Source organism: Grammomys surdaster, unplaced genomic scaffold, assembly GCF_004785775.1.
Source record: "Grammomys surdaster isolate TR1022 unplaced genomic scaffold, NIH_TR_1.0 223, whole genome shotgun sequence".
NCBI lineage: Eukaryota > Metazoa > Chordata > Mammalia > Rodentia > Muridae > Grammomys > Grammomys surdaster.
The window spans coordinates 962,132-988,490 of NW_021604668.1; the positions used below are offsets into that span (position 1 = coordinate 962,132).

The window sequence follows — 26,359 nt, forward strand, 5'->3', positions numbered from 1 at the left end:
TTTTCTTATTTTATGTTATTCTTTTCTGTCTTGTTAACACTATTTAAGCAGTACTCCCTGTTTAAAAAGATCTGGGCTTTTTAAATCCATAGGGACAAAACACACACACACACATCTTTTAAAATTGTGACTCACAACTGCATATGAGGGCATCACAACTGGATCACAAAAGTAAAACAACTGACAACAGTAAAATGTTTCTGAATGCACGACAGCTAAACATTATCTCAATATCAAACACTCTGTGAACACAAGCAGTGTTCCCAGTTGTTTCACCTGTACTACATGAAACACCATCCCTGCAGTCTATGAGCACATTGCCTGTGCCCCTTACAGGATGTGTGCCTTCACACACCACACCACACCACACAACCAAACTGGAACACTTCCAAGACTAAAAATCTAGTAAAGCGTTAACCTCCTGCACTTTCTCTGCTGACTTCCTGCCTAAACTTTATCCTTGCCTATAGCAAGATATTCAGTCTGACAAGAGTAATAAAAATTCAGTTTATTATTTCATGTGATCTTAGCTACCTGAGCAAGTGATCTACTGTGTGCTTTCTTTTTAAATTTTTTTTATTGGTTTATTTTTTATGTGTACGACTGTTTTCTCTTGTTTGTGCATCACATGTGTACAATGCCTGAGAAGTCAGAGGAGGGCATCAGATGCCCTGGGACTGGAATTACAGGTTATGAGCTTCCATGTAGGTGCTGGGAATCAAATCCTGGTTCTCAACCACTGAGCCATCTCTCCAGCCCCATTTTGTATTTTCTTAGTATAGCTATGTAAAATTCCAAAAACTGATGTCGTACAAACCATCAATTTGATGTAAGATTCTTTTATGGTTGAGACTCATCATTGGTAATTAACAGTGGTAACATTTTCTAAGAAAAATACAATTGTATCCTTTGTTATATTTGATAGGTTCCAGTGTGCTTCTGTGTGTCCTGCCTCATTTCTCTAGCTTCCCTGATGCCCTCAGACTGATGTTGTTTTATTTGTAGACAAGTCTTCCTGAAGTTTCATTGTTAAAACTATTTAAATTAAGCAAGTCTGAATGGCCTTTTGTGGTTCTGGGAACACTGGTTTCTGCTTTAAACGGATCTGTTCATCCAGCATTTTCCATCATCTTTGGCAAATTAGTCACTGTAAGTAAAACTCATTTGTTTATGCTTTTAACAACTTAAATTAAGCATAATCTGAGAGCACAAAGCTGTAGTGTATTGATCAGCAACATGGGAACCAGAAGTTTGAGTGGGTCAACCCCAGGGCAGAGTCCCCGGTAAGGAAAGGCAGCTCTGGTGCCTAGGAAATGAACCATGTCTGATATATAATGTTCAGCTGGATCTTGTTGGCTGGGTGATCTGTAAAGAAATTACTTTGTTTTTTAATTCTGACTCCAGTGTTGTATCAGCATTCCTAAGCACTGAAGCAATAAAAGAAACAGATACAGCTTCACTCTTCCCAACCTGTCCAAACAATGACAGACTTTTATTACCAGCCAGCTCAGGGAGAGGGAATACGAGTTTGGGATTGTGCCAGAGCCCTTGAAGAGTTGACTAGTTCGGGATCTTACTAGACCAACACTGACTTCAGCACCTCTGTGCACAGCTGCATTCCATGTCAATGTGTAGGTCTAATGGCTAGCTTTGTGAACAACTTCTAGAGGGCACATACAAATGTCTCACTTTAGAAAAATATTAAGAAATGTGAGTTATTAGAAGTTATTAGAAATAATAATTCAAACTGCAGATCTAATTGAAAAAACATGCTATAAGGTCAAAAAGCTGTCTCAGTGGGTAAAAGTTCTTGCCACACAAGTTTGACAACCTGAGTTTGATCCCCAGAATGCACATAAAAAGCCAAATGTGAGTACAAATGTACATTTGTACTCTATAGCAAGATGGGAGGCAGAGACAGTGCATAGGCAGGAAATATATGGATGGCAGACTAGAATATGCAGTACTTCATAAACAGAATGTGCTCTGCCTCAGCAAGGTGGAAGACAAGAAAGAATCCATTACCAGATTGACCTCTGACCTATACACAAATATCCCAATTCGTACAATACTTGTACAAAGAAAAAAGGGAGAGAGGAAGACAGGGAGAGAGGGAAAGAAAATTCAAATAATAATAAAAAGGAAAACAAACTATGATACTAGACTCATTTGTCTGATATATTTACCAAGCAAATGCAGGAAAATTAAAAGGAAGTTGATTTTATCATGTGTATTAAACAATGGGTTTTTGTTTTTTAGTTTGTTTTTTGGGGGGAGTTGTTTGTTGGTTGGTTGGTTGGTGGTGGTGGTGGGTGGTGGGTTAATTTCTTTTTTTTTTTTTTTGCCCAGAAATGCATAGCTTTTTCCTTACATTGCAATTTCTGTAGAAAATCCTGATGTATATAGATGTTTTAAGCGAGGTTGGTTTTGTTTTCTGTTTACACTTTCCTCCAAGCTTCTGAAAGAAACTCTATTCCTTCTCAGATGTTTGAAGATAAAAATAAAGCTACATTAAAGCAGGACGTAGAACTCTTCTCCATGATGTTAGTCATCTTGGGGATAGTGGCTCTTGTCACCTACTTGATGCAGGTAAACTTTTAATTAGTTAAACAGTCCTGGGCAGGATTACATGTTTACATTATCTTCTCCGTTTCTTTGTAACAAAGAGAGTTAAGAATAAATGCAGAACTTCTTGTTTGTTTCCTAGGGGTTGTTTTATGGCAGAGCAGAGGAAAATTTAGCCATGAGATTAAGACATTCAGCATTCAAAGCCATGCTCTATCAGGTCAGTGAATGGAGTGGAATTTTTCCTCTTTTAATTTAGATTTGTTGTCAAACATTCTAACCTTTAATTCTTTATCATTTCTGACATAGTCTTTATATCAGATCATTGAAAAGCATACTTTTTGTTATTGTCCTAGGCAGCAAAAATCTACCATTAGAATTCTTATGAGTATATTCTTCTAATAAAAGTATATCCTGGGTCTGGAGAAATGGTTCAACAATTAAGAATGCACGCTGCTCTTCTAGTAAACCTGAGTTCAGTTCCCAGAATCTGCATCAGGAGGCTCACAACAACCTGTAATTCTGACTCTAGAGAATGTGACCATCTCTGGTTTCTGAGGGAACTGCATGCACATACCCATGTACAGACACATACACACAACTAAAATTTTAAAATCCAGAAAACAAAGCATAAAATAAAAAATAAAAGATTTTAGGCCTACTAGCATTCATTCATTGAGCTTCTCTTTGATGCACAACATTATGTCAGGGAATGAGAAAGAAAGACCACACGTTAAAACTGAAAAGGAGAGACGTGAACTCTGGCACCTTAGAATACCACTGCAAGACTCACTGATGTCCTAAGGTCTTATCCATGGGCCAGAGAAGGTTTATCTCTCCACATTCAAAAATCCTCCAGGCTCTCGGCTGTTGTGTAGAAAGTCCTCAATTCAGATAACATTTGTGTGCCTGGTAGGTCACACTGCTGCAGATGACCAGTCGCTCTTGGAAATAGCTGTATTAAGTGGATCAAGTTCTAATCTCCTGCCAGGACAAGTCTGGCATCTGAAGTGGAAGGGGTTCCCCTGAGAGCCCCATAATCATTGAAGCCTTGCTTCATCTTCTGTCAGCAGAGCTGGTGGGAGAAGTGTCCTGTCTGACAATTGCTTTTCAGAAATGGAATTACTGTTGTTCCATTGGAGTTGTCACCATCATTTTTTATATCTTCTTAACAGTCTTGGGGCTGCCATGCAATGAATTCCTTGGCCCTTGTACCGCAGCACACAGCTTCCAGCAGTGGGTGCCATCATGCTCTCTGTTCAGAAAGGTCCTGACTCAGAACTTTCTCCACCTTGGGAACATCCTCTAATCCAGAACAATTTAAAAAAAAAAAAAAAAAAAAGGTCTAACCCCTGCGTGTAACTCTCAGTAAATTTCTATTTCTTTACTTATTAGCACCTTATGTCTCCACCTTGAATCTTAATTAATGTGAGACTGTAATTAACTTAAACTTTATTTCACACCTACTAGATTACCGTTTCTCTCTTCATGAATTCATACTTTCCCTAGTTCAGGTCTATTTATGTCCGTAGGATTTTTTAACGGCTTCCTGAATATCTTAATACTTAACACAGAAAAAAAGTAGATTTTTATGCTTTCTCTGGGTTACTTTGGACCTCCCCTCTGTTCACAGAATATTTTTTAAAGATTTATTTTGTTTTTAATTATTAGCATGCATGTATGTCCATGTGGGTATGTGCACATAAATGCAGGTAATAAAGGAAGTCAGAGACTTCAGGTCTCCTAGAACTATAGTTAGAGGTTCTTATGCTGCCAGACTTATGCACTGGGAACCTAACTTGGGTCCTCTGGAAGAGCGGCAAGTGTTCTTAACCACTGAGCCATCTTGTTGACAAAATGTTTTAAGAGAAAGAACCTCAAGATCCTGAGCTGCTTTAACGTCTAGAACAGCTGTCAGGTGCTCTGGTGGGTGATGTCACACAGACCCTTCTCTAGCTTTAACTATGTGAAGAGCACCAGCACAGTAACATTTTTAAACAAGGACTTGCTACTCTCCAGGGCCATCGGTTCTGTCCTTCAAAACTATGAAGGCTAAACAAAGAATCCGTGTATTGCTTGACCAACTTCATTCAGTTCCCCATAATTTAACTCTGTCTCTTTCAGCAGATTTTTTTTTCTATTTTCCTAATTGTTCTTCAGAATTCTTCTTACACCTTATATTTGCTTTTTTTGGATGAGGAGGCTGGTGCAGGTATAGCATTTTTAGTCTTTTCTTTGTAAATGCCTTCACAATGTTGCTTTGTCTGTGGCAAGGGAGATAGCTAATATGAGATTTTAGCTAACTTTTATTGCCTGGGTTTCTTTCCTAAGATAAAACTTCGAAGCCTTAGAAAGCATGCTAAGGCTTGCAGTGCCATTTTACAACCATTTTGGAATCTCACTGAAGTAGACATGTTTATAGAATCGGGTGTGGTTTTCTGTAGATATACCATCTATCTTTTATGTGATTACTTAAGAGCCTTTCAGCTAAATAATTATTCTGATTGTTGCTAAGTTCCATGATTGAAACTATTGTTCCTCGTATTTTTTTAGCGGTCAATACTGATATACAGAGTTGAGGGTGGGGTGGGGTTTGGGGTTCCCTCCCCTCTGATTTCTCCTCTAAATTGTTTGTTGGGGGAGTCTAGGTGAAAACAAATCTTTCAGCCATCAGATAATAACACTGATAGCAGCCACTCAGAAGTCTCAGGAAGGCCTGGAACTTCTTCCAAAAGGTTGTAAGGTAACAAATACCAGAGCTCAAGAAGCAAGAAATAAAACCCAGCCAGAATGCCTCAGCCAGATGAGAGGCAGAACATGACAGTTTCTTAAGAACTGTGGCCTCTTTACTGAAGCTCAAATCCTGGCCCTAACACTTGCCAGCCATGTGTCCTTGACTTTGTCCCTCTGTGTCTCCCTCAATACGTCCATTTCCCCAATCTACAAAATGTGGATTATCAAAATACCTCATGGGGCTGTTGTAATAACTACAGGAAAAAACACACAACACACTCTTCTTCGAGTGTGATTGTATTAATTATTGGTAGGAGAACGGTATATCAAAATTCCTGGTAGCCTCTATTTATAAATTATTTACCTCTGGGAGGACAGAAAGTAAGCCAATTTTCACTCAGTACCAGCTAAATTCCAGAAAATCTGCTAAATATTTTGGCATATATTGAGTATTCAAGAAGACAATCTCTAGGGTGTACAATTGCTGACTTGTAGAAAGCAGTTTCAGCCATACTGCTGATTGGATGGGTGACTAAGACTGTTCGTTGTGTGGTACAGTGAGTACTATAGAATCTGGAACATAATATTCATATTTCATTTTTCTATGTTTGTCATATCACAACTAAATTTTCTTCATGTGTCCCATGGCATGCTGAAGTCTAGAAACGATTAGGAAGTACATGGAGTCTCTTAATCCGAGGGTGAGTTTGGCAGAATAGCAAGTACTTGACTTCTGGTTCCAGTGCTGTATCCATACTGAAGCCATCACTCATGAATGTTCCCCTTGCTTCACTCAGACACTGTCATCACAGCTTCGGGTCACCTAAATCCTTTGCGAAAGCTTCCCATGGCAATGGCTCACAGAACATGGCTCTACATAGGCACACCCGCCCTCCTCTTGACATACTCCTCCACAGATCTTTCTTCTCACATGCTGCATGACTCATGCCCTGCTTCTGTTTAATTTCTGTTTCCTTGACAGCACTGTGTAACCTGGGTCTCAGAGTCGTGGCTGGGTTATATCAAGCCAACAGTTGTTTATTATTATTATTATTATTATTATTATTATTATTATTATTGGAACCATGTTCATCAGTGTCTCCACTGGGTTTTAATCCACAAGTGTGGTCTGAACGAGTGGGAGAAAACACTCAATAAAAGGAAACCATTACCTCAGGCAAAGTGCTCAGAAAAGCTGTCTCTATTAACTGCTAAAATTGAACCAGTTCTTACCTTGTGTTTTTGTGGTTTTTACCTGCCTTTCATTAGACTCTGTGCTTCTAGGCAACAACTGTCCAACCTTCCACCTCTTGTCTCACAGTACCAAAAAATTGCCAAACTCAGAGAGTAATAAAAAGTATCAGATAAAATCTTGCCTGTGTGAATCCTAAAGGAGAGAGAAATAGGGTTTGTGTGTGTGTGTGTGTGTGTGTGTGTGTGTGTTTGGTTGGTTTTTGTTTTGTTTTGTTTTTGTTTTGACACTGATCTGTTTAGATAAAAAGATTTGAAAATGTTCCTAAATTGTACTGGACATTACTCCACTGTCTAGATAGAATGTTCTAGATATACAGCTCAAAAATCTCAGACCTGAGAAGAACATCTCTCTAACCATATGTCAATTCCTTTCTCTCTAGGATATGGCCTGGTATGATGATAAAGAGAATAACACTGGAGCTCTGACCACAACGTTAGCTGTGGATATAGCACAGATTCAGGGTGTATGTATATTATTATATTAAAAAAAAATATATATATATATATATTGTCTATGGGTGAGTGAACATGAGCCACAGCCCACATGTAGAGGGCAGAGGACAGCTTTCTGAAGTTAGTTCTGTCTACCTACTACATGGGGCCTGGCGATCGAACTCAGGGACCAGGCTTGGTAGAAGGTAGCTTTTCCCACTGGGCCATCTTACCAGTCCTGTTGTATTATTTATTATTAAGCAACACTCTGCATGGTATGCATGTGTACCTACACATACGTGTCTGTGCCTATCTGTGGCTTATGCTGAGATGGCCCAGCATTAAGTACTAAGCATTAAGTAGTATCATGGCCCGCAGGGAATTCTTAGGAAAGACTCAAGGATATCTTTGAGATCAGGCTATTTTTCACCTAAAATAAAGAAGCATTGGCACATATGTTAGAATAAATCTAAAACTAAAATGGATTCTAAAAATTAGAGACAAGAATTTACAAGGAAATAGCAGAGCAAAAAATAGCAAGAAGAAAGAAAACACACCCAGCACAGATTTCTCTGTTGTTTTGTTTTGAGGCAGAGCATCATTAAGTAGCCCAGGCTGGCCTTGAACCCATGAGGCTCCTTTCTCAGCCTCCAAATGCTAGACTTAAAGACCTTCACTTCTCCCAGCTCCAGAAATATCAATGAAGGAAAAAAGTTTAATTTTCATTTCCTCCCTCAGAAACTAAGATCTCACTTAAAGGGATATCTATTGATGCATACTCAGTGGTATGCTCTCAGCAGATCTTGTTAGGCCATGTATATAACCATGGCCTGTTATATCACAAGTAAATAAGACACTGTTCATCATATTCAGGATATTGGCACAGTAGCAGCACATTGAACATGATACTTGAGTAAGTGTAGGAACAGGGTTGGGTGCAAGAGGAAAAGAACAACTTGGTAGCCAAGTGTAGCAGTTTATGTCTGTAATCTCAGGGCTTGGAAAACTGGGGCAGGAGAATTGCTCTAAGTTCCAGGGTAGCTCATTTCACAGAATGAATTCAAGGCCAGCCTTGGCTGTATGGTGAGGGGTTAGATAGATAGATAGATAGATAGATAGATAGATAGATAGATAGATAGAATAGATAATAGATACATGATAGATTGATGACACGTAGATGATAGGACAAATATCAATTGTCTTCAAATAATTTTACTAAAATTAACTTTTAGGGCTGGAGAGATGGCTCAGTGGTTAAGATCACTGACCGCTCTTCCAGAGGTCCTGAGTTCCATTCCTAGCAACCACATGGTAACTCACAACCATCTGTTAATAGGATTTGATGCCCTCTTCTGGTGTGTCTGAATATAGCTACAGTACTCATGTAAATAAAAAAAAAATAACTTTTATAAAACAATTAAGATTTTAATCTAATTGAGAAAATGAGTACAAAGCAAATTGTCTTATTCTTAGTTCAGGTGAAATTGTTTTGGTTAATGTGGGAGTGGGTGTGCATATGTGTGGATAAAACTTCTCTATTGCAACTGAAAATTCTGCTCTAGCAACATCTTTTGAACAAGCAAAAATATTTAAGAGAGAGAGAGAGAGAGAGAGAGAGAGAGAGAGAGAGGGGATGAATAGAAGATGTGATTACAATAGGAGCAGGTTCAAAATGATTTGGTGCTAAGAACTCTGGCTCTGGCCATGGAACAAGGTATAGCATAATTACAACAACCTTAAGATATGAAGGTCAGAGCCGGGCAGTGGTGGCGCACACCTTTAGTCCCAGCACTTGGGAGGCAGACGCAGGTGGATTTCTGAGTTCGAGGCCAGCCTGGTCTACAGAGTGAGTTCCAGGACAGCCAGGGCTATACAGAGAAACCCTGTCTCGAAAAAAAACCAAAAAAAAAAAAAAGATATGAAGGTCAGACTGTTTTTGCTACAGCTGCAGAAACATGGAAGCAGCATCCCGTGTGTATCCATTAGACCCACAGAAGTGAAGCCCTTTTTCAATAAGTCCTCCTGTGCTCAATTAGGAGGAACAGAGTTCTCAATGGGTAGTCACTGCATGCTGTGTAGAGCTTTTAGGAGTCTTGGTCACTAGTTTTCTTATTGGAGATGGTCCTTGTAGACCAGATGAGATGACATTTGCTGTTGAACACTTTCATGGCTATGCATTTGAACAGAGAAAGATATATATTATATATAATTTATTTTTCATGCATATTAAACTATTCCAGCTTTAAGTAAAAGTCATATCAGTAAATCAGTAAGTTATTAAAGTGGAAAAAAGTAATTCTAATGGGTCTGAGAAAAAGGCTCAGTGGTTAAGGACACTTATTGCTCTTCTAGAGGACCTGGGTTAAGTTTCCAGCACCCACATAGTAGCTCAGAACTATCTGTAATATCAATCCCAGAGGATCCAATGTCCTCTTCTGGCCTCCAAGGGCACCAAGCATGCCCATGGTACACAGACATTACATGTAGGCAAAACTCCCATAGACATAAAATAAAAATAAATAAATCATTTTTCAAAAAGCAGTATCTATAGAATAAAGGGTCAGGTCCTAGATACTTTGAACTTGATGACTTAGAGTAGAGTGAGAAAAGACTTCTAAGTGTGAGGGAGTCTGCTACTCTTCTAATACAAGTTCACATAAATGTTTGCTTGGCCACATAAAGGTGATGTCATACCCAGTGTGATGGGTAATCTTCATATCAGACAAAGAGTGACTTGCGAGTCTTATTTCCCTGCTAACTCCTTTCTCAAGAAGAGAGACTAGAGATGAGCCTAGAAATAATTTAGTGTCATATTTCTACCCTATGAACTTAACTAAATCATATTCTAGTTCCTGTATTATGCAATTTCAGTTATAGTTTATCAAATAGATTAGTGTGAATGTTCATAAGACAAACCCTTAATAATAATATGTCTTAGTTAGAAACCTTTTGCTAATGGTCCAAAAATATATAATCTTCTTTATTATATGTGTACATATACACAGTCAGCTTTTATGAATTTGTCCAACAGATTCTTTTTCTGGTGACAAATATTTTCACTGTCACTTTTAGAAGCTCTGATACTTTGAGAATTATAATCAAAACACACTGGTGAAACTCAGTCACAACACCTTTCTTAAATGAGATGAGTAACACAGCCTCTTTAACTGGTATTGTTTTAGCCCAAAGTAATGGCTTTTTGCCCACCTATCTGTCAACAGACTCTCATATAATAAGTAGTTTTAATAAAAGTCTAAGTCCATTTTAGATTTTTTTGGAATCTAGACTCCACAAGATTACAAGGTATTGTTGTTTCTGTATATTCTAGTAACTCTGTCATCAGCCAGAGCTCTTACTTCATTTTCACACAAGAAAATTCTACCACCGTCACCACGGGGCACATTCTGTGCCACCAGCAGACCCAACGCTAATGCCAAGATCTCTGCTCATCGAAGCTATAATTATGTTGCCTCGAGAAATCATAAACGCTTACATCATTTATTAATTTCAGAGCCAATGAGCTGATCAGTTTGTGCTAGTATATTAACTTGGGCAATGATGATCTCACTTCTTGATTTCTGACATGGGAAGTATATAAAACAACTTGATAGTCCTTTTGAGCCAAGCAACATTAGTAGTTATTGAAATGACTTTATTTAGCACAGTATAAGCTGACATATAATTATAATCCTGCCTTGAGGTTTTAGGCTAAGTTTATTAAGAATGGTTATCAAGTGTATAGCAAAATTTGACATCCAGATCTATGATAAATGCACGATAAATTCTATGCTTTTCCACAAAAAGCACACTGCTGAATTGTAGCAATGAATAAATATAGTTTGCATGTACTACATTATGGCAAGCTTTTATCTGTTTGCCAAACTAATTCTTATTTCTTCTCTTAAATATTTTCACTATCACCACTTATAATACATCTTAACAGATTCCACTTCAGGTTGTTCTCTCTCAGGTTTTTTAATGCATTCTCATGTATAGTTGTTCTACATACGAATTATAAACACTACCCAACTTTTCAGTCACTCTAATTTCCACTCTCAAAAAATAGAAACAAACTGAATAGTAAGTAGCATTAACATATACAAACCCACTGTGAGCCAGGAAACCCACTCAAAAAACAAAAACCTTAATATATAAATCTTTATATATATAATCTTTATACATACATATCTTTATATTAATATAGAAATAATCACTATCACACACTGAGAGGAGAGAGAGAGAGAGAGAGACAGAGAGAGACAGAGACAGAGACAGAGAGAGAGAGAGAGAGAGAGAGAGAGAGAGAGAGAGAGAGAGAGAGGCTATGTAGCCTAGGCTGACCTCAAATTATGTAGCCCAGGATATCCTTAAACTCAAGATCCTCCTGCCTTAGTTTTCCAAGATAAAAAATATGAACCACCTGATTGTCTATCAAAATAATCTAGTTATCAAAAATTAACTATCGATGTTGCTTTCTCAGTATCTTCAGTCCTGAGCAACAGTTATTAAACAGGCAACAGAACTATAACAAGGTCTGCATTCTGGATGCAGCTCTTCCACAGCTACAATCAAATGTAATTAACTATTATCTATCTTTCTTTGTTGGGGGAGTAAATAAGTCACTTAGAAAAATCACTTTGGTTTAAGTCTCATTTTCATATTTTATGAAGAAACTCTGGTACTCCATTTCAAATTTCCTAATTTTTCTGGATGTTGTTTTCCTACAAAATTTGAGTATAACCAGTGTTCACTCTGGTAGTACTTAAATATTTTTTATTTTTTATTTTTAGTAGTATGCGATGTCACAGGATACAGGCTAAAAGCTGTGTGATCTAATGAGAACACATAGTGATTCATATGTTGTAAGCATGGCATTAACGGGGCAGCTTCTGTAGCCACCACTGTATTCTCCCTCTATCAACTTGCTGTTTTCAGATTCTGTATGTAAATGAGATAAGGCAGAATCTAACCCTTTGTTCTGGAGTGATTTCAGTTTGCTCACTCAATCAAGCTGAGGCAATCACTATGTTTGTCTGCCATCTCTGCCCCTAGCTACTAGATGTCTTATATAGAGTGCCTTGAATATCAACACTTCATATACATACTACTTTGTCCATTCCTTTTGTTTCTGGTAGACACTAAATCTGTTACTCCATCTTTGCCAGAAGTAGAAATCCTTCCATGTAGAATGTTACTATAATTGCATCCTGAGATTCCTTCATTTGCCCAGGCTAGCCACTCCTTAGTTTTCTTACCAGCTATACCTCCAACTGCATTTTTAAATGATTTATTTTTAATCTTATGTTTTGCCCACATATATATCTGTGTAAAGGTATCAGACTCCCTGAAACGGAGTTACAGACAGTTGTGAGCTGCTCTGAGGGTGCTGGGATTTGAACCCAGGTCCTTTGGAAGAGCAGCTAGTGCTTTTAACTGCTGAGTCATCTCTTGAGCCCCACCTCCATCGATTTTTGATAGTTTACTAAAAACTTGTGAGAAGTGGTTTGACAAAACCCATCAAGTATGTGAGAGAATCTATTTTCTAGCAGTTCAGAATCTGGCCTGAAATTAGGATCTCTGATCCATTTGGAGTTAAGTTTTTTGAAATAAAGATATATTTTCATTCCTTTACATGTGTGCATCCAGTTTTACAGCCACCATTTGCTGAAGAGGATGTCTGTCTTAGTTAGGGTTACTATTGCTATGACAAAACATCATGACCAAAAGCAACTTGAGGAGGAAGGAGTTTGTATGTCTTACATCTCCTGAATCACAATCCACTGAGGGAAGGAAGCCAAGGCAGGAACTCAAATCAGATAAGAACCTGGAACCTGGAGGCTGGAGCTGATGCAGAGGCCATGAAAGAGTGCTGCTTACTGGCTTGCTCAACCAGCTATCTTATAGAACCCAGGACTACTAGCCTAAGGATGGCCTGGATGACCCCACCCACAAAGGGCACGACCCTCCTCCATCAATCACCAATTATAAAAATACCCTACAGGCCTGCCCACAGCTTATTCTTATGGAATCATTTTATCAACTGAGGCTCTGTAGTTGTCCAGTGGCCATGAATGAACTGGGTTTACCTGAAAGGGTGCTGGGAATGTAAAGGACAAGGGGACAAGAGAAGCATGGAGCCAAGACAAGGTTCTGATCAAGGCCCAAAGATTAATATTCAGCACTGCATTTATGTAAGGGAAAACCACTGAACCCCACCAAACCCATCCTTTGTTTCAGCTGGATTATGTCACAAAGCAAACTCAGCAGGCAATCTATTCTTCTAAATTCCTGTAGGAAGTTGTGTACACAACCAGAGCTGTGCCTGGTTCCTTAAAGTCCATTGTGGTAAACAAGGTCTATTCTTCCTGCTCAAGGCTGGGAAGGGCACAAAGCTCCTTCATCTCAGATGCCTCTAGCTCCTATCAGGTTGACATAAAAACCAGCCAGTACGGTGTCTTCCTTCAATACGTTGTTGTTGTTGTTGTTTTATAGTTTTGGATTTTTTTTAAGCATCTTTGTAAAAAGTCAGGTTGCTCAGTGTAGTGGTACATGCCTTTAATCTCAGCCCTTGAGAGACAGAGGCAGGAAGATCTTTATGAGTTCAAGACTACTAGTCTATATTGAGAATTCCAGACCAGCCAGGGCTATACACTGAACCTCATCTCTTTATTTTTCTTCATAGCACTGAAAACATTTAACATTTTAGTGCATTGCCTAAGTACTAAGCTTTCCACCAAAGAAGATTCATAAAACATGTAGCTCTTTGTTTATGCATTTTATCTGTGGGTAGGGACGTGAGACAAGTCTCATATAGGCTGGCCTTGAACCCACTATATAGACCAATCTGGCCTTTAACTCACAGATAACGACCTGCCTCTTCTTCCTGTGCTGTGTCTGAAGGCTTTACCACCACGCCCACCTTAGGCATGTAATACTTACATAACAATTAAGACAGTTCTACTTATTCAAAGATTACTCTTGGAACATTTTCTTGCCTTGGACTACAATGTCTCCACCTCTTTTTCTAGCTTGATATTGCCACTTACACCTTCACTTAATGAGACCAATCTGTTAAGTATAAAAAAGAAGATAATAAATATCATATTGAAGAACACTTGAATGAAAGAAAACCTTTAATCTTTCCATTTAACACTGCTGGGATACAATAGCTAAGTTTTGGTCTTCTAGCACTGTGGGAAAAGGAACAGGGCCAGGAGCTAGAGACTAGATATGAAGAATCAGGCATGCAGGCATTGTGTCAAAAAAACTGAGGGAAACAGCCAAAGCAAGGTGGGGAAGGTACCATGTATGGAAAGTAAGCCACTGTGAGAACAAATGGATTGTACATGGAAAGATAAGCCTATTAAGAAAAATTAGGAATCAAACATGGTAGCACAGTAATCCCAGCACTTGGGAGACAGAGGCAGGAGAATTTCCACAGGTTCCAACCCAAGCAGAATAACTGTGAAACCTCATGTAAAAACACAGATAGGTAAAGGGAGAGGAGGATGGGGTAGGTTAGGGTAGGGCAGGGTAGGGTAAGGTAAGGTGGGGTGTGGAGGGGAGAGGAGGGCAGAAGAGGGTAAGGGAGGGAAGAAGGGGAGGGGAGGGGAGGAAAACAAAATGGGAGAACCAGATTTTTCACTTATGAAGAGAGAGAATAAGGAAAAGAGAAAACTAAAGCCAACCTTGTAGCCTTGATTGGGAATTGGGAAAACTGCAGAGACTCTTGGATTTCAAGAAATTTTAGATAAGCAAATGCAGATGTAAATACATAAACATATACACTCACATGCACACACATGCACAAACACACTCACACACACATGCACAGACATTCACACACTCACACATACACACATGCACACATACACTCACACACATATGCACACACACATACACAGATACACTCACACACAGACTCACACACACTCATATACACACACTCACACACACATACAGATACACATTCACATGTGCACACACATACATGCACACATTCATATACATATGTGCACACACACATGCACATACACACACACTCCCAGTTCTGCTCACTGGCAGTCCAATCACAATGAGCACAAGCAGCACAGATCTGTGCAGCAATGCCAAACTTTCCTACAAGTGCTCTTGTCTTATCGTGCTCCCATATGTGTAGGACTCACAGAGGTACATAGTGCTCAGCACTGCTATGAGTGACTGATGGAAGTGCTGTGACAGGTTAACTGTGCCAGTACTACGCAAAAATCTCAGGTTTGCAGATTCCATAAGGAAATATTGTTAAAATAGAAATGGGCAATTCACCTTAGGATCTTTTTAGAGATGAAGAGTTGACTTTAATAAATATGTAAGCTAAGGCACTGAATTCTTTTTTATGCAAATACAAGACATGAAACCTTTGTGAAAGTATATATACACAATTTAAAACATGTTTTCCAGGCACTTAAATTTTAAGTGCATGACATTATGCAAGTCTGTAAAACTGGTGCTTTAGTGGTATTAAACATTAAGATATTTATTTTCCCACTGAACGTAACAACAATTTCATAACAGTAAACACTAAAAAAATGCTTCACAAAAGACTCATTCTTACTTTTTGATTTGTTATTCTTTCTCACAGTACTCATTTCTCTGCTACTTTTTCAAGCTACTGGTTTATTTTCACAAGTTTCTGAGTTGGGGGACTGGTGAGATCACTCAGCATTTGTCATTCAAGGCTGACCAGAACTTGAGTGATTCTCAGAGCCCACATAAAGGTAGAAAGAAATAACTCATAGAGCTGTCCTCTGACCTCTCCAAGTGGGCTGAGTGTGTGTGTGTGTGTGTGCGCGCACATGTGCACATACACAAAAATGTAGTAATAATAATTTATAAGTTAGGATTGAGATAGGGTATGTATATGAATGTGTGTGTGTGTGACACAGAACATCTTTAAGGAGACAAAGAAATCCTGTCATTTCAACTCTCCATACACTTAATTTTTATCAGAATATGAAATTGTATACAGCTAAAAAGAACTCTTGGAGTGACTTTATAACAGGTCACATTTGCAGGTCATAGTGGTATACACCTTTAATCCCAGCACTCAACAGGCAGAGGCAGGTAGATCTCTGGGAGTTCAAGGCCAGCCTAGTCTACACAGTGAGCTCTAGGACAGCTAGGACTATGACGAGAGACCCTGTCTCAAAAAACAAAAGTAAACAAAACAAATAAATAAGCAAGCAAAGCAGGTCATATTTAATTTCACATAATCTAAAATGTCTACCATGCTTCTACATTCTACATACTGTGTTAAAATAGACAACATTCCATGTAGCTGTCTCAATACTAGATGTAAGGTTGAAAAATGTAAAGATTCCTCAGCCAGGTTTTCAAGAAATATGTGTCCTCATTAATCTTTAAAAAAAAAAAACAAGTCCCAGTAGAAGTTTGAAAGCACTTTATTTTACAGGAAACTATAAGAAGAATAATTCTAAACTCCCCAATCTGAATATGTCTGATTCTAGGCAGCAACTTCAAGACTTGGTATCATAACACAAGATGTGACCAACATGAGTCTGTCCGTTCTCATCTCCTTCGTATATGGATGGGAGATGACACTCCTGTTGCTCAGCTTTGCTCCTGTACTTGCAGTGACAGGAATGATTCAAACTGCAGCAATGGCTGGCTTTGCCAACAAGGATAGGCAAGAGCTTAAGCGTGCTGGAAAGGTAAGGTCTGGGCTCTTGTTTCCACCCTGAGGATGATAATAAGAGTATCCACTTACAGATCTGTACACTAAACAAAACATGATTGTTATACAAAACACTTAGGAAGGCAACCAGAAGATAGGAAGCACATATAACAATCTCCTTCATTATTACAGTTACTATCAAGGGGAGGTTTTGAATGCCATGAATTTCCATCCTCTATTTACTGAATAATTAAAATTTCTCAAATAATAATTCTGGGCATTTTATTTTTCAAAATGTCAGGAAATCTAACAGTTATTGAATACTAGACGTTGATATTGACACCTAAATTACTCTATTTTCAATAATCAATAATCAAAATGAAGAATTCATGCAACCATATATCCTTTTGGCACATTTAAGCTTCTCAGGATCAACCACATAAAAGAAAAAAAAAGAAAAGAAAAGAAAAAGAGAAAAAAGAAGAAGAAAAGAACAGTTTTTGAGGTTTAGGAAAACCCTGCTGTAGAGTTAATCATCTGTGATGATAGAGGGTCATGTGACCTTATGACTGACCTCACAAAGGCATCTCCCTCTATAATGCTGTGATGTTAAGCATTTATCCATCTTCTACCCACCGGTTCCTCTAGCGGCTAGCAATGCATTACTATCTCAGGGTGCCTACTGTTAACATTGTGTTTTAATGCTTGGTCCAGGGAGGAGGTGGTATTCTGGGTTTGGTTTTGTTTAGGTAGCTTTGTATATTACATTCCTTTTTATCACGACAGCATTTTAGAATATGCAGCATGTAAATACCCATTCCAGGTCTTAGGCTTCTTCTCTCTTCACATGGCTTTAAAGCTCCACCACATTGATGGCCATCCTCTGAATATGACAATGACTTTAATGTCATCTAGAGTCTACATTACAGTAACTGGGTTAGAGCTAGCATAGCATCTACATCACAAATACTCTTAAGTGCAGACAGTTACTTAGTAATCTGGTTTGTCCAACCCTTGGACCTTTCCACTATTCTTATACTAGATAAGGAGCCTTGGAATCTCTACTAGTGCTAGATAAACTGAATTATTTAGCAAATACTTGTCTCAGAGATAGTGTTTACCCTCCCTGTATGCTTTGAAAATGGTGATAATTTGGAAATTTTCTAAATTATTAAGACATTAATTAGATTTTTTTATCTCATTTTTTTTGTCATAAGATTAACCTGACACTGTACGGTTACTAATTGCCCTTAAATTAGGCTATCTGAATCTCTACCTGCAGCTTTTAACAAGTCAATTTAGCAGCCAGAGAGATGGCTCCGCAGGTAAAGGAATTTGCTACCACACCTAATGACTGGAATTTGATCCTGGAATCCCGCAAGGTGAAAGAGAAAACTATCACTCAAAGTTGTCCTCTACCCTCCCCAGGGATGTAGAAGCTCACCCTATCCTCTCCCATACACAAACACATACACAATCAATCAATCAATGTAAATTTAAAGTTTTAATAATAAAAGATGCTGGTCTTCTGTGTTAGTCAGGATTTGTATTCCTACACAAAACATCACGACCAAGAAGCAAGTTGGGGAGGAAAGGGTTTATTCACCTTACACTGCCGCACTGCTGTGTCACCAAAGGAACTCACACAGGGCAGGAACTTGGAGGCAGGAGCTGATGCAGAGGCCATGGAGGGTGCTGCTAACTGGATTGCTTGCCCTGGCTTGCTCAGCTTGCTTTCTTATAGAACCCACAACTACCAGCCCAGTGATGGCACCACACACAATGGACCCTCCTACCTTTGATCACTAATTGAAAAAATGCCTTACAGCTGAATCTCATGGAGGCATTTCCTCAAGAGACGCTCCCTTCTTTATGATAACTCCTGCTTGTGTCAAATTGACACACAAAACCAGCCAGTCTTCTTCTTATTTACTTATGTAAACTAGAAGAAATCATCAAATATTTGTTTTTTTTTAAAGTAAAATGGCTTTACTAGTTTTTCTTATGATTACAGTATTTCTTGAGGCTGCAGAAATGTCTCCAGTGGTTAAGAACTCTTGCTGCTCTTCCAGAGCACCTGAGTTCAGTTCTCAGCATTCACATGGTGGCTAACAACCACCCATAACTCCAGTTACAGGGGATCCAATGTCTTCATCTGACCTTTGTAGACACTGGCATGTAGATGTGCATGCAGGCAAGACACTCATATGAACAAATATGCATTAAAAAAAAAAAGACTGGGGTATTTTCCAGATTTCTTTTAGTGGTGTTTCCCTCTCCACTGTGAAAAATAATTTTTAAAAAGTTTCTTATTGCTGCTAATTTCATTTTTTCCCCCTAAAAGAAGACTCCAGTAGTCTCACCCACTTTCTTTGTAAGCAACTGGTGTAAAAAGTGAAGGGTTCTTTGAGATTAATGAAGCTATGAACTTAAAAAGAACATGAAAACTGAGACCAGAGTCTGAGGTCAGAAATGTCCTTTAATAAATGTGAGGTGTCCATCTGGGTCCCCTGTAAGACAGTCCACGGAGGTAGCCTGAAACAAAATGTTGCAACATTTTTGTTGTCTATCCTTCAAGCTAAACTGCATTCTCAGATTCAAGTGTTACTCTAAGCCAGAAGTCTCGCCCATTCTGAAACCCGTGTAACTGTATTCTTTTTTAACAATATCTAAACATAAAGAAACATTCATCATATTTTAGTTATATATCTTTTTAAGTTCCCAGACTTGAAAATGAGAAGTGGTTTTGTTTTATAAAGAATTTTACAGTCGCTTTGTGTGATGTCTTGTCCTGTTTGGCTATGATTTGCAATTCTGTGACAGAATACTTACTCATTTGATTTTGTCTGCTATCTTTGATAAGCATTGTTTCATAATTTATAAGAGCTTATTTGCAAGTGAACATGCTCCTCAGTGTTTGATTTCTCTGCTGGGAAGATAATTGAAATTGAAATTCAGTAAAGACTTAAGGATCCTAAACTAGAGGTATTAAATCTTTTTCAAAAGAAATTTTCATCTATTGGGGTGATTGCCAGGAGTAATTGCCAGAAAAAAATGATTGACTTGAAATACTGGTTCACTACCAGGAAGTTTAACATCACTAATGTTATTTCTGTATTTTATTTTCTCACCTTATAAGATAGCAACAGAAGCTGTGGAGAACATACGTACGGTAGTGTCATTAACAAGAGAGAAAGCCTTTGAGCAAATGTATGAGGAGACGCTTCAGACCCAACACAGGTGACTATAGCTCAAGCCCACTTTACTGGTTTTCATCCTGGATATGTGGTGCTCAAGGTGACCCTTGTGGTTTGCTTGCTAAACTATTTCCATGTTAATCTTTCCTAAGACCAGCACATCCTAACTTCTCATGTGACTCCACCGAGAGGAAATCAAATGCTAACATACAACAAAAAAAGTATAGATCCCCACGTGATCATATGATCCTCAGTGAGGGCAGAGAATCAACTTATTTCTGAAAGAAATTGAGTGGAAGAAAGAAAATAGGATGGCTCACCCGCCCTTTTACATTAGAAATACTGTATTCCCTAGACTGGTACACTACCAGGGAGTTTAACATCACTAATATTATTTCTGTATTTTATTTTCCCACATTATAAGATAGCAACAGAAGCTGTGGAGAACATACTTATGGTAGTGTCATTAACAAGAGAGAAAGAGAGCTTAAATGTGAAGCAGCTGTGTGCACCCTGCTTATTTAAGGCCCTCATCACACTGCTTCTGGCTCTGTATTTATCAGAGAGATAGTTTTGTTCTCATTTGCACTGATGTCTGTGATCTGCACCACCCACTGGTCACCACTATGTATTCTACTAATGTAAGGCCATGATGGAAATTAAAGAATACTTCTAACTACTGAGCTCCTCTCCTTAACTCTTATATTTGGTATTCTTTCTTGACACCTGTACCATGCATTTGAAAGTAAAGCCAAGTATGTTACAGTAAACCATCTACAGAAATAGAGAAAATCGTCTTTCTTCTCTGCAATGACTTTGTAATCCTTAGAAAAAATGTATATCCACAGAAGTACAGCATTTCAAAGGTCTCAACATTCATCACTCTGAGTTTATTCTATTGACCTTTTATCACCCGTGCCCTGTCATTTGGTAATTGTGTATTTCAGAAATGCCTTGAAGAGAGCACACATCACTGGATGCTGTTATGCAGTCAGCCATGCTTTTGTTCATTTTACCTATGCAGCAGGGTTCCGATTTGGAGCCTATCTGATTCAAACTGGACGGATGATGCCGGAAGGCATGTTCATGTAAGTTGTGCAAATTCTTAAATGCTCTAAGTGGGTTATGCATGCATATCTAGTTTATGGAGGATTCTCTTCTAGATCCCATGTGGAAGAGGGCTTCTTGAAACATTTAAGTGTATCTATAGTGTGTGTGTGTTGTTTTGTTTTTAATTGACAAGTAACATTTCTGCCTAGTTACAGGGCAAACTATCATGTTTTGACAGATGCTTACATTGTGTAATGATTAAATGATTCTTTTGTTGGTGGTACTTGGTAGCTATAAGAAGCACATCATAACTAAATTTGGTGCAGTAACTCTGAATTATGCAGTGTGTATACACTGATGCAATGCAAGTGATCTGTAGTCAACTACCAAATAAATTGCTCTTAGCTTCAGTTCATCACAGTGTGGGCTATAGGACCAAATCCCTTTTCCTGGGGAACTTAGAGGCGTCATGGAGTTCCCCATGTAGAGATGGCTTTCACGAATCAGAGCACAAGTCAGGAATCAGGAATTGACCATTGTTACAGTTTCCTCCCAAAATGGCTTGTGGCAGCTTGTGCTATCAGATTCTGTTTATACTTCGGGGACTTTCTTCACTTGATAGGGACAACTAACTATTGCAACTGGAAAAACTTTGAATGTTACTTTTCAGTTCCCCCTGCCTAAAATGCTAGAAATGTTGATATTTGTATTATGATCCTCATTGTTAGCTGTTTACAGCTACAGAAAAGTCATATTTTTATTAATTATTTTATTTATTTACATTTCAAATGTTATACCCCTCCCAGTCCCCCCTCCAGGAGTCTGCCTTTATGAGGGTGCTCCCCGACCCACCCACTCCCACCTCTGCCTGCACTTTAAAGCAAGGCTCAGTCCCAAATGATAATGGTTTTGTTCTAATCCTGGGGCTATTTGGGAAACACTAGGTCTCCTCCTTGGGTCTTGGCCTCCTACGGATCTTGACAGTCCCTGTTCCTTCCCCCCCTGGGACTTATATGTAATTTGAGGATATATTCATCTAAAACAAAAATGATCGAAATTCATTTGAAGCCCTGTAATTTCAAGATAGTTTTAAATATTTTTTTTCCACTCACACAAAAATATCTTTATTTATAAACATCCTAGGGCATTTTTTTTTCCTCAGCACTGGTAAGAAACAATCTACAAGTCACCAAATCAGCATTCCTGAATCTTACCAGCTAACAGTAAACACTGCAAGTCCACAGGAATTGTGCTTCACAGTTGTCCTTTCAAACAAATCTGCATTTAAAACTACAACAGAGCCTGGTCTGGTGGTGCATGACTTTAATCCCAGTAGGCAGATCTCTGTGACACTGAGGTCATTGCTGTTCCTGTGAATCTGTAAAAAACACAACTAAGGCATATTACCTTGGCCTTCATTGTGATTGCTTAGACCAGTTTGTCAAATTAACAAGAAACAAAACCCAGAATCACATGGATTAATTAATTTATGTGGTTCACAGGCCTGGTAAAATTAACCCTTTGCTTTGGTTCTGATGTCATGTGGCCACTCCCAGAATTAAAAATTTATTGTCTTCCAAAGTAGATTTTCAAACAAATACTAGAACAGCTGCCCTATCTAACCCTCCAGCCCCTGTAAATGCCCCAGGCACTGTGCCCACAGGGTATCTGGCAAACCTACTGAGCACAATCTAATGTAGCACGTCTTGTGATTTTTAACTCTCACAGCAGACATTTCATCCTCTCTGCTTATTTTTTTCATCACTACTCTTTGCTTTTTTATTTGTTTTGTGGTTTTAATTGTTTTTGTTTTTTGAGTTTAAAATATAATTACATCACTTCTCTCTACCACTTCATCTCTCTAAAGTTTCCCATATGCTTTTCCTTGCTCTCTTTCAACTTCTCTTTTGTAGCCTTGGTTGGCTGGAATGTGCTGTGTGGACCAGCCTAGCTTTGAACTCAGAGACATCTGCCTGACTCTGTCTCTCTCCCTGGAGTGCTGGGATCAAAGGTATGCACTACCAGGCCTGGCTTTCTTTGCTTCTTAATCACCTAAGAAAAAGAAAAGAATCTTCCCCTTCTATCCATATCTGTGTTTCCGCATTCTGTCAACTATCCTGAGACCAAGCTCCTTTCTTTCCACATCACTAAAAAAGGTCATTGTTGACCTCCATATCAGCTATGAGGCCCCAATTCTCCAACCCCTTCATCCAGGCCTTTCAGTAGCACTACCAGCTCATTCCAGAATTTCCTTCTGTTGTTTCTCTAGGCTTTTCAAACCTATTGGCTCCAGCTTCTCTATTTCCTTTATGGAGCTGGGTTTCTATGTGTGGAAGGGCTGTAGAGCTCACAGACTTTCCATTTAAGTATACTCACAGCTAAGCTCAGCTTCTTTAGCTCTACTTCAAAGAACATAACCAGGATGATTAGCACAAGACTAGTGATTAGTGGAGCAGGAAGTATAAGTAGTTCATCTGGTAGAGCGCTTGCTCAGCATGCTCAAAGGCCTGGCCAGCACCACAGGAAACCAGGCACATCAGGCACATATATGTGGTATAAGCACTCACTCTTGGCTGTAAAGTTGAAGTCTTCTTAAGTCTCTCTCTCTCTCTCTCTCTCTCTCTCTTTCTCTCTCTCTTTCTCTCTCTCTCTTTTCCTACACACACACACACACACACACACTAGTGATTCTGAAGAGTACTATGATGGTATTTCCCAGGGCTAGGAAGGAAGAAACATCTGTCTAACTAGAGGCAGAGTAGTATAACATGTGGTACAAACTTGTAGGCTGAGAATGGTCTTAATTAAAGCTCCATTTTTTTTTTAATAGAGGCAAATATACCCTCTACTACCATGTGTCTCAAATGTCCCTTTGGCTACTGAGATTATGTGCCTTCCACAATCTAGAGGGACAGAGAACTTTCTTTTCTTTCTTTTAAAACATTTATTTATTTATTTATTTATTTACACTCCAGATTTTATTCCCCTCCCTGTCCACTCTCCAACTGTTCCACATCCCATACCTCCTCCCCACCCCACTGTTTCCAGAAGGATGTCCCCACCCCCACCCTCCACCCCACCAGACCTCTAAGCTCCTTGGGGCCTCCAGTCTCTTGAGGGTTAAGTGCATCTTCTCTGACTGAACACAGACCTGGCAGTCCTCTGTTGTATATGTGTTGGGGGCCTTATATCAGCTGATGTATGCTACCTGGTTGGTGGTCCAGTGTTTGAGAGATCTCGGGGGTCTAATTTAATTGAGACTGCTGGTCCTCCTACAGGGACACCCTCCTCCTCAGCTTCTTCCAGCTTTTCCCTAATTCAACCACAGGGGTCAGCAGCTTCTGTCCATTGGTTGGGTGCAAATATCCACATCTGACTCTTTCAGATGCCTGTTGGGTCTTTGGGAGGGCAGTCATAATAGGTCCCATTTTGTGAGTGCTCTATAGCCTCAGTAATCATGTCAGGCCTTGGGGCCTCCCCTTGAGCTGGATCTCACTTTGGGCCTGTCACTTCACTGGACCTTCTTTTCCTCAGGCTCTTCTCCATTTCCATCCCTGCAGTTCTTTCAGACAGGAACAATTATGGGTCAGAGTTTTGACTGTGGGATGGCAACCCCTTCCCTCACTTGACTTTCTTTCTAATCACCCAACTGAAAAGAAAAAGTTCAAAAAGGAAACCTCCTTCAAGGAACCTCTCAGGAGTTAAAGCTAATCTTCTTGTGCTGGTCTCTTAGGTGGTTTTCTAAGTCAGCAATCTCAGAGCTGGTTTTAAAAGGTAGTGCTTAGCTCTCACCCTAAAGTCTGATTTACAGACCTGATATGGAGCCAGAAATATGGATTTTAATTAAACATCCTAGGTTAGTAAAATAGCACTCTCACTGTTAGCCTGACAATGCTCAGTTGATTACTTCACTATTAATGTACAGAGTTTGAGGATACAAAATAAATTTAGTTTCCTCTGTCCCACTCTGCATTAATAACGTAGGTATCCTATCAAAAGCCTGTAATCCTAGCACTTGGAAAACTGAGGCAGGAGAATCAAAAGTTGAAGGCCAACCTAGGTACATAGAGAGTTCTAGACCAGCATGAACTATATAACAAGACTCCAAAAGCAAAAACTGAAAGGTCTGGTACTGGTGCCACTAGGCAAGGTTCTAGCTGATGTGCCTTTATAATATAAACCAGAAACTGATGGTAGCTAGCAGAGGCTTCTGGGCCTTCCCACCACACCTACGTCAGGCTTTCTTCTATCTGTGAGTCACCTCCTTCTTTGTGGTACACAAAGCTCAGCACTGTACCAGGCAAAAGAAAATGAAATCCAGACAGTATACTACAGTAATAATAAAGGTTTGGAAACTTCCTAAGATAGTCAAGGTCATACATGTGTGCATGCGTGTGTGTGTATGTATGTGTGTGTGTGTTTCCTGTTCTTCAAAATCTAAATACAGTTCTCAACAGAAAGCTATCCTGAACTTTCAGAATCAAGTGTAGCTACCAGAACAAAGCAACACAGCTTCGTTTTAAATGAATCCTAATGGTAGACTGATACTTTGAAACACTAAGGGCTAGAAAGACTCTCCTTAGGCCTTCTTGGCCATCTTTGCTTAGGAGAACTAATCTTTGTCATTAAAGCAACCACCTTAGTTAGCAAACAGGAAAGCCTTCTTTACTTTGACCCTGCATGACAACTGTCCACTCCTCTGGCTCTTCCCCAGGAAGTACATGAAAGAAAGGCCACATAAACCAGTCAGATTAACAGAGAAGCGATCTGCAGAGAGAAGTCAAAGTAGAATGGATGTCTAAGGCCTGTGTAGATCCCAGGAGAGAGACAAGGGCTAATGAAACATAGCATGAGGGCAGACAACATGCTTACCACCAGAAAGTGCAGCATGTGAAGAAAACACAGTCAGCAGGACTTGCTCACTTTACAGTCTGTGTGATCTTGGGCCAACTGTATAAGTTTCACAAGCTGGGGTTTCCTAATTTGTGAACTGGGAAGTTCCTGGCATAATTACCTCCTAGGTGGTCAGATTGTATCATGTTTTTGAAACCATTCACCAGCTCCAGAGAACCACGTAGATTTCATTGGTTTGTGGTATCCCTCCATCCATCATGAATAGGATGTGGAGTGGGAGGAGAGGGCCTCTGATTTGCATCTGGATGAAGAAGGAAAAAGGATAATAAGCCAGTTCTTTGAATGAGTACTTCCACAATGACAGCTACCCTACTTTGCACCCAAAAAGGACTTTATACTCTGAGGTATTGATTTCTATGATTAGTTAGAGCAGGTGATTGAAGCTGATGGGAGGTGTCCAAAGTCAAAGTCACTGAAGAGATCACAGCTCCCATCCTTTGAGAGGTCACAAAGTAGCAAAGGATGAAATTTATGAGGAATCCAGACACATTGGGGGTTTGGTTTGGTTTGGTTTGGTTTGGTTTGGTTTGGTTTGGTTTGG

General features: G+C 39.2%; 1 protein-coding gene across 1 annotated transcript in view; it reads left to right on the forward strand.

The window, feature by feature from the left end:
- Abcb5 (ATP binding cassette subfamily B member 5) overlaps positions 1-26,359 on the forward strand; it is an 88,080-nt gene that overhangs the window by 48,879 nt on the left and 12,842 nt on the right. Inside the window, exons 17-23 of the mRNA XM_028773202.1 lie at positions 1,006-1,149; positions 2,485-2,589; positions 2,708-2,785; positions 6,933-7,016; positions 16,491-16,694; positions 19,797-19,897; positions 20,802-20,942. Coding sequence (XP_028629035.1) covers positions 1,006-1,149; positions 2,485-2,589; positions 2,708-2,785; positions 6,933-7,016; positions 16,491-16,694; positions 19,797-19,897; positions 20,802-20,942 — 857 coding nt within the window. The remainder of the gene's footprint in view (positions 1-1,005; positions 1,150-2,484; positions 2,590-2,707; positions 2,786-6,932; positions 7,017-16,490; positions 16,695-19,796; positions 19,898-20,801; positions 20,943-26,359) is intronic.